Source organism: Procambarus clarkii, chromosome 43, assembly GCF_040958095.1.
Source record: "Procambarus clarkii isolate CNS0578487 chromosome 43, FALCON_Pclarkii_2.0, whole genome shotgun sequence".
In the NCBI taxonomy this organism is placed as follows: Eukaryota; Metazoa; Arthropoda; class Malacostraca; order Decapoda; family Cambaridae; genus Procambarus; species Procambarus clarkii.
The window spans coordinates 24,587,450-24,602,276 of NC_091192.1; the positions used below are offsets into that span (position 1 = coordinate 24,587,450).

The 14,827-nt window shown below is 37.6% G+C and overlaps 1 protein-coding gene across 1 annotated transcript in view; it reads left to right on the top strand.

Annotated features, from left to right (window-relative positions):
- The first annotated feature begins 1,817 nt into the window (after positions 1 to 1,817).
- mr (anaphase promoting complex subunit morula) overlaps positions 1,818 to 14,827 on the top strand; it is a 35,371-nt gene continuing 22,361 nt past the window's right edge. Inside the window, exons 1-7 of the mRNA XM_045738801.2 lie at positions 1,818 to 1,974; positions 4,768 to 4,877; positions 7,298 to 7,465; positions 7,666 to 7,856; positions 9,580 to 9,691; positions 11,626 to 11,764; positions 13,464 to 13,647. Of these exons, the coding sequence (XP_045594757.1) occupies positions 1,903 to 1,974; positions 4,768 to 4,877; positions 7,298 to 7,465; positions 7,666 to 7,856; positions 9,580 to 9,691; positions 11,626 to 11,764; positions 13,464 to 13,647 (976 nt within the window). The 5' untranslated portion in view covers positions 1,818 to 1,902. The remainder of the gene's footprint in view (positions 1,975 to 4,767; positions 4,878 to 7,297; positions 7,466 to 7,665; positions 7,857 to 9,579; positions 9,692 to 11,625; positions 11,765 to 13,463; positions 13,648 to 14,827) is intronic.

Below are 14,827 nucleotides of genomic sequence, written 5' to 3' on the forward strand. Positions count from 1 at the left end.
TTACTATAAAACCAGAAAAACGGCCAGCCTACTCATGAGAAACTCTCCAGACACGAAACAGAACGCTTTAAAAGAGACTAACGTCGTCTATGCCTTCAAATGCCCACTTGGGGACTGTAAGCTCCAAAAAACCCAGTATATAGGCAAGACAACAACATCTCTTTCTAGGCGTTTAACGATGCATAAACAACAGGGCTCCATTAAGGAACATATAATCTCTTCCCATAACCAAACCATCGCCAGAGAAATCCTAGTAAACAACACAGAAATCATCGATAGATACAGCGATAGCAGGCGGCTTGACGTTTGCGAGGCACTACACATCAAGAAGTCAACACCAGCAATCAACAGCCAATTATTGCACAACTATATTCTACCCACCTCAAGACTCCGCTCCAATATAGAAGCATCAAGAAATATGGACCAATAGGCTTTCTACAAACACTTCTATTCAATACCCATTGTTTCTGTTCTGTCTCGTGTTGATACTTTTAATACCCTATTAATATCCTCTAGTGTTCTGTCTTGTGTTAATGCCACATCATCCTTCCCACCTCACTCAAATGTAATGCCACATCACCCTTCCCACCTCACTCAAATGTAGATATAAAATCAGGGAAACGCAAGTTCTAATCAGTTGTGTATTTGTGAAGTCTTTGAAAATGTAATAAGTTTTACGAAACGCGCCCGTGTCGCGTCAGACTAGAAATAAAAATGAATTTTGGAGAAGTGATTTTTGATTTACCTCCAACAGTGAAGCATAATGTACGAAAGATTGAGAAAATTCGTGTTAGAATTATTAATCTTACTTTTTCGGTCATATTTAATAATATATATATATATATATATATATATATATATATATATATATATATATATATATATATATATATATATATATATATATATATATATATATATATATTATTAAATATGACCGAAAAAGTAAGATTAATAATTCTAACACGAATTTTCTCTATCTTAATTATGTTTCTTTTCACTGTTGATGGTAATTCAAAGATCAATTCTCCAAAATTCATTTTTATTTCTAGTCTGACGCGACACTTGAGGGCGTTTCATAAAACTTGAGAAACGCGCTCAAGTGTCGCGTCAGACTAGAAATAAAAATGAATTTTGGAGAATTGATCTTTGAATTACCATCAACAGTGAAAAGAAACATAAGAAAGATAGAGAAAAGTCGTGTTAGAATTATTAATCTTACTTTTTCGGTCATATTTAATAATATATGTCTACAGGAAAGACTGCTACCAAAATATACTAATATATATGTGTGTATATCACGAAAATAAACACGTGACTAAGAATGTGACAATGTCAGACCACGGAGGAAAAATGAAACAGGAATTTCCTTAAGTACTTTCGTATATTAAATACATCTTCAGAAGGTCTACTTTCTGAAGATGTATTTAATATACGAAAGTACTTAAGGAAATTCCTGTTTCATTTTTCCTCCGTGGTCTGACATTGTCATACTAATATATATATATATATATATATATATATATATATATATATATATATATATATATATATATATATATATATATATATATATATATATATATAATTTATTATTATTATTATTATTATTATTATTATTATTATTATTATTATTATTATTATTGTGTGTGTGTGTGTGTGTGCAGAAATAATATTAATAAAACAATTAACGTCGTGTAGTGTACTCTATATATCAAAATATATTACTTTGAAACCCGTATCAGTCACTAAAAAAAAAAAAAAAAAATTGGGCTACTTTTTATTTCAAAATCGCTACTTTTAGACCCTCAGGTCGCTACTTTCAGCAATTTGGATCTGGCAACACTGGGAGTGTTGCCGTCGGGGGGTGGCTCCGACGGCACAGCAACAACAACAACAAACATGGCAGCAGATTCAAAGCAACAGTGGGAAGTTGTCAAGAAATGTTTCTATATCGATGGGAATTTTACGAGCGTGAGTACGGCATGTGTGTAGTACCGCCGAGGAGGTGGTAGAGACTTGTACTTCCTGCTCGCAGGTGTTAGACACACTTCTTCCTATCTATTGGGGTCCCGGTAGTACAGTTCGTTCTCAACGCACAATCTGAAGTTCGGGGTTGGAATCCCAGACGGGACAGAAATGGGCACATTTTCCTTCACCTAATGTGCCAGTTCACCTAGCAGTAAGTTGGTACTCAGGAGTGAGTGAGCTTGTTGTGGGGTTGTATCCTGGGCGGGGACAGTAATTCTACCTTATCCTCAATAAAAGCTTTACATGTATGAATACCCTCTGGCTTCCTGTCCCCCAACACAATGAATTATTATTATTAGATTTTTACTTGCTGCGAGTGTTATCTGTGTGTCGCAGGCAATTATTGAATATTTGTCCTAATCTCTCCCTAGGCTTATGGTTTGGCCATTACATTGGAATGGTTCCGCAGCGAGAGGTACAGTCTGATCGTACACAGGCATTTTGACAAATCTCCTTTTCTATTTATTAGAACCGTATATATAGTGGTAGGTTTGGCTTGAGTTGAGTTATATTTGGTTAAGTTGGGTTTGGTATCTGTTGGTGAAGTGTTTCAAGAGATGATTTGACTTTTGTTCATGTGACTCCAGCTCTGCTTGTGTGTTGTCGACATTGTACTACTCGAGTTAACACTTCTTCCTTGGCCAGAATTATGATGCCTAGCACTTATTGTGCTTGATATTCAGGGATATTGTTATTTTTAACCATATCCGGTTTAATTTAGCATTGGCTCTGATGAGGGATGCCAGGAGTTTGCATTGATGCATTTCTGTCTTTTTGAGCTTTTATTTCTTTTCATTTGGCAGTGGGATGACTGTGTTTTCCCCCAACTAAGTAAAGATGGAGACTCTGATGACTTTGTTCTTACTGAAGTCCATTATTTCAACCACAAAATGCATTCCTCTCCATGAATTGTATCTGTTTTATATGTCAAGTATATGTGATAAACTGAGAAGCTTAAATGCGTAGTCTAATCATATTTACATATGACATTTGTTAACCATTATTTCTAGTGTTGCTTACTTAATTCTCTCTCCCTAGAAAGAGGTTTGAAGGAAAATCACAGTAGGTAAATTTCTAGTTTACAGTTCAGTACCATCTTTATTTTTGTGTTACGGTATATTTGTTTCCTGGTATGTTGAGAGTATTTCTGGCTGCTGTGTTTACCATATGATTAAATGGCATTGCTTCACCTCACCAGACTTGTCCTTGCCTATCTTTGCTTAACCCATTATATTCTATGCATTCACCCACCTTTTCTCCGTAAAATTAAGTAAACGTGTATTATAGTGAATTTAATGTATGGTGATAATATTACTTCCCATTAGATTTTTAAAAATCTAATGATAAGTCATTAGAAATCATTAGATAAAAAGAAATTGTAACACCTCACAGAACACACTAATACTGTCCAATTACCCTCTCAATAAACTAACAAATTTATATAATTGTTACCAAACTGTGAAATTTGTTAGGCATTTGTTAGGTTTGCTGCTGTGCTTTTGGATACAGGTCCATGGTGAGCTGCACTCTTTGGGCAAAGAATAATGTCTTATTATAAGCAAACATAGTGTAACCTGTTGTTTCAGCCTTGTAAAAAAAAAAAAATTCTGGTGTAGCTTCCTTGCCCATGTCCTACTAGCCTTTTCCCATATTGCCATTAATGCTCTGAACAAGCTCATTTTTAGGTATTATTCTATAACCTACATTGTTAGCACCTTTATGTTGATTGTTGGTGCTCCTTTACATTTTATCTGAAAATTAGTTAAGTTTGTATTAAACATAATTTTTTTTTTTTTTAAATATCCTTCATATACTTTGTCACCTTGTATCACAGAAGAGGGCAGAAACACATCGTTAGCTTACATCGTAACAACAGTCTCAGTTATTTTAGCAGGGGAAAATGCAAGTACGATACTTCTAACAATCAATAAATTGTTTGATGCAATACATAAAATAATTTGTTACATATTTTGTTATTTAAGTAATTTTTTTGTAACTTTTTTGTATTTGTAAATATAGGCTTCCACACATCATTCAGTAATGATTTTCTGCATCAAGAGGTTGTCAAATTTGGCAGAGTTACCTGGAGCGCTAGGAGTTACAGTACTGATATTCAAACTAGTGAGCAGTCATTGTCTCATACCAGATACAACTGATATACAATGAATATTGTGTAAGATCCAAGCTACACCTAGTATATTACACAGTAATCCTGAATATGAACAATGAAATCACATGAACATGATGTGCATGTGCAATAGGAGTCCAGGTAATGCCAGTTTGATCCCATTGTATGGCCTTAACATTCCTCCTAAAAATGAACTCGGCCAAAGCTGGTTCACAGATACCTGAACCAGTTATGATCTGAAAGTGTATGATAAAATAAATAATACTGAATATTAGTTGTCTTGATTCCAAAACTATTCATAACAATAGTTCACATAATAGTTAATCAGATATCTGCATGCTAAAATCTATAGCAATGTGATCGATGAATGAACTGTTTCCATTTCCTTTCCATAGTTATGTAAAATTTTTTGGGGTCAACCAGAATGGAGCTCGCACACCACAGTTTAAGGACCTAAACTGTACCTAGTGTACTGTACTGTACCTATACTGTACCTGTGCCTAGTGTGCTAGGGGTATAAAAAATAACTTACTGTCTAACAGGTGTTGACTGTTCTGTGGCACATGCTTTTGCAATGTATTTTAACAGTGTAATGTATTGAGTTGCAGGGAGGTGGCAGTGATAATGATTTGGAGCTGGTGATGAGACTGGTACAGCAGTTAGGAGCAGGGCAACTTGTTCTGGATCTGGCTCTTAACTCCATCTGGGTCACTTTCAGGTACTAGTATTTGTTTACAATCATCAGTTTTGCATGAATTAAAAATGAAAGCTAACTAAAATTCTGTACTTACATTTATTTAGGGAAACACCTCAGAATTGGGGACTGTTTTAGTGTATTTACATTATACTGACTTGTATTGCCAAGTTACCTGGCCTTTAGGTTAGTTTGGCTACATTGTAGTTGGGATGAGAATAGTTTGTCTACATTTATTGTCTCTCTTGTTGCTTTACCTTAACCATTAACACTATCGCGTGCCTGGCGCACAGCTTCCCCCTCGCACCTCAAGGTAGGCAGAGCGTTGAGCGTGAACTCACCACCACATAAATATGATTATATTCTTTTCAGCTTTGTGACCTTAATTTCAATTTGTTACCAAATTGTTCGCAATTCTAAGGGAAGAGGGATTCTAAGGGAATATTTGAATATAAGAACATATAAGTGTAACTTTTCTATACTTTAGACCTGCCGCGCACCGCCAGGTAATCTGTGCGTTGTCCGTGAGCTCACCACCACATTCAAATGTTTATACCCTGATTAGCTGTCTGATGTCAATTTTCATATGTCATTCAATTTGGTATCAAATTGTTCACAATAGAATGCCCTAAAGGAATATTAAATATAAGAACAAATATTAGAACAATGTTACCAATACAGTGGTACCTCGGAATGCGATTGTCCCTGTATGCGAGGTTTTCGGAAGGCGAGGTGTATTTACTCCAAAAATTTGTCTCGGAAGGCGATGGTTACTTCGGGAGGCGAGTTTGGACGTGAGTTTGTTGATACGCGTACAGCCGACCTAGCGCGTGGTGGTTCGGCGATCGTCGCCCCTCCGCCCCGCCGCCCCTCAGTTTATTATTGTCTCGCGCTCAGTGACTACCCCCACATCAATTCTTCTCGCGGATTTTCAGTGTTTTGTTGGATTTTTGGTGATTTGTCTATACAATTTGTTATTATATATCTCACCATGGGTCCCAAGAAAGCCAGTGGTAAGGATAAAGGCCAGAAAGCTCATGTGAGGATGACAATAGAGGAGAAACAAGAGATCATTCGGAAGCATGAGAACGGTACACGTGTTGTTGAACTTTGTAGGCAGTACAACAAAGCCACATCAACAATATGCACTATACTTAAGAAGAAAAATAAGATTATGGGTGCTAAAGTGGCAAAAGGAGTAAGAACATTAACGGCACAAAGACCACAAATACTTGAAGAAGTGGAAAAGTTGTTATTAATTTGGATACACGACAAGGAGTTGAGGGGTGATAGTGTTTCGGAGGCCATTATTTGTGAGAAAGCCAGGGTGTTGCAAGAAGACCTTCTAAAGAATACCCCTGCAACGAGTGATGCAGATAAGAAAGAGTTTAAGGCAAGCAGGGGCTGGTTTGAAAAATTTAGAAAGAGAAGTGGTATCCATAGTGTTACAAGGCATGGGGTTATGTGATGTGATTATGGAAGGGGACTCCCCTTCCAAACAGTAACTCCTCTCCTCCTCCCCCCTCCTCACCATCTTCCATACGCCTACAGCACTCGACAGCAAGGTAAGTAATAACTGGAACACAGTTTTGTAGGTTTATTTAGATGAATTAGGTAAATTAGGTATAAAAATTTAGTTTGATGTGGGGTTTTTGGGGTAGTCAGGAACGGATTAATTCATTTCCCTTTATTTCTTATGGGGAAATTAACTTCGGAATGCGAGTTTTCGGAAGGCGAGGCGTCTCCAGGAACGGATTAAACTCTTATTCTGAGGTATGCCTGTACTATAAAATAAAGTTCATCGTCATGTGACCAACACCTGCTTTGTTTCATTGTTTCCAGTCATTATTCATTCCGATATACAGAACATGGGAAGATGTTGGCATGCATTTTAAAACAAGTCGCACAGTATTCGGACAATAAATAGAATTTTTACAAATTTTTAATCATTTGAAGCCGTTTGTGTCATCGGACCAACTCCGTATTTTTGTTTTATGATGTCGACACCGTCATTGGGCCGTGAAAGTGTTAAATTGCTAAATTCCTGCAACCAGGTACACATGCAAAAACAGAGTACTGTATTAAAAACCCATAAGACCAGGGTCTTTGATGGATTTTATCCTCCTCCCCTCCAATGTCTCGGGTGACTTCACATCCATCATATTATCTACACTTTAATGTCATCTAAGTATTTTTTTAAATTTTTTGTCAAACCAGACTGACTGCTCATAATGTAGTTGATTGACTATAGCAACAGTTTTGGGCCTGTTGTCCATATGAGATCTATGAGGTCCATATGAGAGGCATTACTGTGACATTACTTGCCTCTTTTTAAACATTCATTGTTTTATCATTACAGTACTGTATAATAATAAATGACACCAAAATAAGTGATAATATTAGTGCTGTAGCGGCTTTTGACTACAGTATTGATATTTTTTCAGACAATCAATTGTGCCTAAATTTTGGAGCCACTTTGTTACATACAACACTCACAAGAGTGGTCAAGAAGAAGAACCAGGCGAGGGAAGTGTAGAGGTCATGTCAAGAGTAACTACTGCAGTTAGTGAACTTTACAGCAGTGTGGTCATGTTTGTGCCTCAGATGTTCAGGTAATCCTTATGTAGCTTTTGTCAAATTGTTTGTCACTTCGAATCTCAAATGCTTTGTATCTGCCAAATGTTAACAAATTGGTGATGAGTTAATTGGTTTTTGGAATACTATATTACCATTAACTATGAAAATAATAAATTATGAACCTCTCATTATTTTTCTGTATTTACTATGCATTATTTTTACTTTCCAAAAATAGATGTGAAATGTTATTTGAGCATTGTGGAGCCAAGATTGAAGACTGTATTCCCGGTGGCCTGTTGGAGCACTTCAAGCTTCATCTCCGAGCCACCCTGCATAGCCAAATGCCAACATCCTTTACAAACCTTCTTCACAAATTTTATGCTGCAGCTTTTAAAGTTTTTTATCATGCTGAAGGAGGCAATCAGGGTGAGAAGAATATATTTGGTAGAATTATGACTTAACATTTTATATGAGTGATAAAGTTAGATCAGAAAGCTACATAGTATTCTATTACTTTAGTTCAGTACAGTATATCAATGTCATGTATTCCATCTCTTTCCAGCAGGATGGATTGCACTGTCTCCTTCAGCATTTTTAATAATTTGCAGCTTAAACTATTTACATTTCCTTACTCCTTTGGTCTATATAATCTTTTGCTTTGCACGAAGAAATCATATTAAAGTGATGTATCAATGATAAAATCAGTAGAAACCATGATGAGGATTTGAACCTGCACACTGGGTACTCCCAAGGATACATCCTAAGCAACTCAGCCACGACATGCTAAAAGTAATGCAACCTGCTTTTAGCAACATTCTTTTAGCATATCATGGCTGAGTTGTTTAGGTCGTATGCTTGGGAGTAACCAGTGTGCAAGTTTGAATCCTCATTGCTACTGATTTTCTCATTGATACTTCACATTAATGTGATTTCTTTGCGCATTTAAAGAGAAGCATTGGAGGCAGAATTCCTATACCAGAGCCAGAGTGCATGCGGGCAATGAATGAAACCCTAATTGGGTTTCAGTTGAAGCCTCATGAGCCCTAGAGGATTCAGTTGAATACCAGGTTGCCTTACTTTTAGCATGTTGTAGCTGAGCGGTTTAAGGTGTATGCTTGGGAGTACCCAGTGTGCAGATTCGAAGACCCTTTCATGTCTTCTACTGATTTTCTTATCTTTTCCTTTATTGTGCCTCTTTATTCTGTTACTTCACACATACCATAGACCCTACTACATTTACACGATAGGCTTATTGTATGCCTTTGTTCTATGTTATAACATTTCATAATATTTACTATTTATGCATTACTAGCGAACCCACTTATATTTGCCAACTACCCTTGCATAACACTTGTCGTTTGGGTGAAAAGTAAGTGTGGGTGGGAGACAACCCTTGCCTGTCCTCAACACTCATCCTGGCTCACCACACACAATCCAGTGGTATCTCCCAAACACCATTTTCCTATCTTACTCGTGCACCCCACCAACCCACAAATGCCACCTGCCTACTACTACACTCGATACCCACCCATACAGCACCCACCTATATATGAACCCATCTACCCATGCATGCATACACCCAAGCACACACCATCCCACCATGTACACCCTTCACATGATCATTCACCCACAGCACAACTCAACCCATTTACACTCAAATATGCAACGCACACTAAATGTACAACATAATGCACATCAAGTGTGCAAAGTAGAGACTGATCACTTTATAACACAGCATTCGAATAGTGGTATTGGTTAATGTGACGGTATTGGTAACGGTCAAAATATCGGTATGGGTACACTTCTTGTATGGAAAGAGATGAGGAATGGGTGGGGGCATTTGTCTTTTTATGAATATTTAATAGTGTTTGTATTGTGTGATCCTGTATACCATGCATAAGAAATTGGAAACCTTTGATTCGCTACAATTGAGAAATATCTAATTATCAACATTACATTGCAGCATATACTAATTGGGGAAAGGGACTCGGCCAAAATACCTGTACTGTATAAAAATATTGGTAGTTCAGAAGAGGTATTGCATGTTTTGCTCTTATTGGAAAACTTATTTATTATTGATCATTTAGTCACAAAGATAGTTTTGTCCACTAACTACATGCCAAGTTTAATGTCTGCAGTTTTGTTTTAGCGGAAGAATCTGACGAAGCAGCAGATGAGGCTGTACAGTGCGGTGGGTGTGATGCCTCAACTGATGCCTGCCAGTGCCAAGCTATTACTAAAGCATTTTGTGAAGTTAACAAGTAAGTAACCTGTGATCTATAGTATGTTTAGTGCTGCATTTGATTTGCTAATTACTGTAATTGAAATAATTAGGCATTTGATTTAATTTCATGGATATAATCATATTCATCTAATGTAAGGAAATTGGCAATTTATTGCCTTGTAATGAATATTATAGAAACTAGAAAATATGTGATATGAATTGAAGAAGAAATTCAAATTAATATGAGACGTGAGAGGAAAGAGAGATGTATTTTGGCGAAGGCAATTTTATTGTGAAAGAGGAATATGTCAAGTTTAGAATGGCCTCAGGAAATTGTATTCTACTCTGATAAATTATTGGATTAATCAAACAGTCATCAGGTTTAGTGGTCTCTAGATAGAGAGGAAAACAGGTTTGAAAAGAATTCTCCTGTTTCGTCTGAGGAACTTTAACGTCGTATTTCATAGTTTAACTTTTCTTGCTTTAACAAGGAAATGCAGTACCAATATGTTATACTGTATTCCTAATTTAGCATGGGTGCACTCGAGATTCAGGGCAAAATTAAACCATATGGATTTTAGCCACAAACATACATGGGCTGCATCTGCTTGTTAAGACTGAGACAGGTGTAGCCTCCATTGTTTTATTGGACACTAGTGGGAAGAAGATTGACAAAATTGGTGATGGTTCTATCAGCTCAAGAATACTTTAAAACTTTCATTTGATTCATCACTTCCAACACTACTCTTAATGACTTAATGTGGATTATAGCTCATTGTAGCTTTTACTTAAAGATTGACTTGTAATCAAGCATGTGCTGAAGATGTTTTCAGTGGGGAGCCCCAGAGGCTCCCCGGAGATTACCGGACTGATATGTATGTATTAGACCGTGGCATCAGTCGATTGGAGTTCTTGCCTACTGGGGATCACGAGCCAGAACCTGGCCCCCTCAGAGAGGCACGAAGAGCAATGGCCTATGGAAACCCCCATGTATTTGGAAGCATTCCATGTCTGCCATCGACCAGGGGTCTGGCACCCAGAAAGGTAGGTGTAACAAAACAAACCCTACATGGTAAAAATCACTACTAAAACCCCCACAGATAGGCAAAACTTCCAAACTAAAACAAGCAATCAAGCAAACATCATTAACGCTGTTGCACTGATGGTCCGCACAGCCCCCTTCCCCTTCCCCACCGCTGTAGCCGCTACAACGTTCAGTTCCTCGGCTCATGTTGACTGTGGTGGTCGTCGACTCTAGCCTCTGACTCTTGGAGTTCTGTGCCTTGTGGTATATTTCTGCTGTGTGTGGTGTGCAGGCTAGGAGTAATTCTAGTCAGCCCAGCCCAGCCTCCCCCTTGTGGATGATCGGCATGACAGCGTTAATGACATTTGCTTGTTAGCTTGTTTTAGTTTGGAAGTTTTGCCTATCTGTGGGGGTTTTGGTAGCAATTTTTACCATGTGGGGTTTGTTTTGTTACACCTACCTTTCTGGGTGCCAGACCCCGGTCAATGGCAGACATGGAATGCTTCCAAATAGGTTTCCATAGGCCATTGCTCTTCGTGGTTCTGAGGGGGCCAGGTTCTGGCCCGTGGTCCCCAGTAGATAAGAACTCCAATTGACTGATGTCACGGTCTAATACATACATATCAGCCCGGTAAGCTCCGGGAAGCCTTTTGGGGCTCACCCAGAGATGGTGTTTCATTACATTCAACACTGGTTTTTCCCTCCTAACCATAGAATTGGGAGCCACAAGCTCAATCTTTCCTTTTAGATACAGTAGCATCAGTTGAAAGTTATAATTATTTAAGTGTTAGCTTTTGCTTTATCTCTGTAGGTAGAGACCTTATTGAAAAATCAGCTCGTTATTATTATTATGAATGTGTAATGTACTGTATTAAAGTAACTTGTTTTGTTATTAATTTCAGTTTATGGGTTTTATTTGATTGAAATACATATACTTGTTGTACCAGACAGTTACTGGATCTGGACTTATTAGAGAGACTTGCTGGTGATATTATATCATCCCTGTTGCTGTCCATCATCACTGATCATGTCACAGCCACTTGCCGGGACTCGTATGATCAGTCACGGATCACCCAGCTTGAGAAGGTTGGTCGTTGTAGTATTATTTGGAGGGATATGGAAATCTGTAGTAACAAAAATGATTCCAGAACTAAGTTGACTCTCATTCCAGAAATTCTCATACTCTCATACCACCTACCTGCCAAAGCTGTAAATACCAAAACTCTGCTGAATTTTAAAATCCAGCTTGCAAACATCATCAGGATAAATGGGGAGGGGAAGGAGGAGGGGGGGGCAACATTTTATAAGCTGTTGGCTTTCACTTCTCATTGAGGTCACTAGTGTGTTAGTGGCACTTAAATAAATTCAGGTAAATTCTCAATGAGAATAAGTGTTAACGAATACTGTACATCAACCAGTTTGAAAATGTCATCTTCCCAGATTACAGTATAGTACTGAATATGAGAATGAGGAAAAAGTTGATACTAACAAAAACAGAGTTATTCTGCTTAAGGCATTGGTACTACTAATGTGTATTATTTGTCACGTTATTAAACTACTGTATGTCAGAGCAAATTCCTCTCGGAAGCTTCCCCTTGCCTTTCGCACCTGACTTGTGTGGTCATACACTTTCTGCCAGACTTTGAGCCACTCTAGATCCTGGTAGACAAGTATCTTTTCACAAGGTGTTGTCCTAGCTATAAACGGAGTGGGTAGCTCTGTACAGAGCATACCCATCACACACACACATGAGGACAAAGCACTGTAACACAAAAAGCCTTCACATCACTCAAAACTGTCCAGGCATATATTGGAGATTTGAAAATTGCCAAGACTTGCTCTGAATCTATTGAAAACAATTGAACCTGTGAGAGACATGTGCCAGCTTGGATGAGTGTTCCACTGCACACCTGGGCCAGGGAAGGGAGGCTAGCTCACTCTGTCTGGCACTTATAGACACACCTTCCCACCTCTTTTGGAACCCTCTGCTTATAACTAAGTACATGTACAGTGTGTTGCAATTCTCAAGGCACCATATCATATGTAAATTATGAAGAAAATTTGGAATAAATGAGAATTGTAGTAAAATTGACTGCTAAGTAGGGGTGAGTGGTGAGACGAGAAGAACAGTGTTTTGGGCTCTCGTCACTAAATGACACCATGTGTTAAATCATTTATTTAAACATTTCCAATGCTGATATTACTGACTATTGCAGTATATGAAGAAATTTTGCTATGAAAGTGGAAATATCACTTTCCACATTAAAGGAGAATTTTGTATTGCATGATCCTTGTTGACCTTTGCAGCAAAAGGCTTAGAGTAAGCCTATACTGTGAGACCTGTATCATACTTCAAAGCTATTTAGTTTTCTTCAGTTTTTGTAAATTAAATTTATATAGACTGTTACCTGAAACAGGTGCTGATGTCCCATGATTTTATGTAACCCTTATAACTAAGTACAGTGTATGGAAGGAGTACTATTTAATATTTTAAGAAATATTATTAGAAATAATGTATATACTAATACAGTACTAGTAAAAAAAAACAGGGTAAAAAGCAAAAAGTACAATGCTTATGATTCAAGGTAACTTGTAAGATGACTGTCTGGAATACACTAAGAAAGATCTCCGCTGTTCTGTTTGTTATTTATATACTTTACAAGTCAACACCTTGTGTGCATCTCCATATCATGCATCTATATTTTTGTGCATATTTTATTTTTCACATTGTTGTGTAAATATTGTTTTAAAAGGCAATTATTCCAGCAGATTTTATTATTGACAGTGGGTAGAGAATGTAGTGATTGGATGGTTGGAAGTGGTGTACTGTGGAGGACGAGGTCAGCTTTCTTCAGCCGATTCTGCCATCCAGACTATGGTGTCTAACAACCTTAACCAGACGTATATGACGGCTCTCTACCATACATACACCACCACACGGATAGACCAGCTCTTCAATATTGTCATTGGTTCGTATTGTTACATTTTTCTTACAATTTTCATCTTCAAATAAAGGGGTTTTGCTTTGTATTATATGCAGTATAAGCCTTCCTTGTTAAACCCATATCCATGCACAAATAAATATGTTAGGTATAAGTAATCCTGTCTCATTGGTATCTTGATGTACAGATATATTTTGTCTGTTATGATTACCTTGCAGACAGGTGTAAGAAAAATAGGGGGCTGAGTATTTGTGATTGCTTATCTCACAGGAGTGTAGTAGTATATCCAGAATGTTACTGTGCTATTGGCTCAAGACGAGAAACTACTGAGTTGCTCATCTTTCTGAGGAGCACCTCAGTAGTTCCATTCATGTTCATTCCATTCCTGTTCCATGAATGTAAGTACTGCTTTGCCTGAGATTGGGTTGGGCCCCCCCCCTCTCTACTGGCCTGTTTGTTTTGGAGCTGCCATTTGGTGGCAGCCAGGGTAGTTAGTCTATGGCAGTTCATTTGAATGTTTCAGAGCAATTCTACTACCTTTGAGTCTCCAAGATTAATTTGCAAAGAGCTTCTTAGTGACCTGAAAGGGTATCTGTAATTACGTAAGTGTAATTAAAGAATGAGAGTTACACTTGTGGTGTCCCGTGTTATGTATGATCTTTGTCATGTGACAATATGTAGCATTCATCATTTAAAATTATTCCATCTATTCTGTCTGCAAAAAGAGTACTTACGTACATTTACTTGGTATCTTACTTTTTGTAGCTTAAATATATGGCCTTTTGTTTTTGATATTGTGGATTTCAAAGGTTCCTCCTCTTAGGTTTTCTTGATGCTTGTTACAATTTTGTATGTGGTGATCATATCACTTTTTCATATGTCCAATAGTTTGTCATATTCAGCACCTCAAGTTTATCCTTATAGCTCTTGTATTTTAAGTTCGGGAACCGGTTAGTAGTGTTTACCTCATTGGTGTGATAAGCTCCCCACTCCATTTATGCTGGGGTAAGACTATTTGAAAAGATACTTGCCATGGTGGAGTGTGAATCACTTGGTGCATGGTGGTTGCTGCATGTTATTTTGAATTTAGTTTATAAAACTGCAGATGCTACCAAGTTAGCACTCGCAAAGAGGCATTTCATGTCTCTCGGCACTGTACTGTACTGTACTGTATTTTTGGACTGAATTATCGGTGTTGTGTATGTGC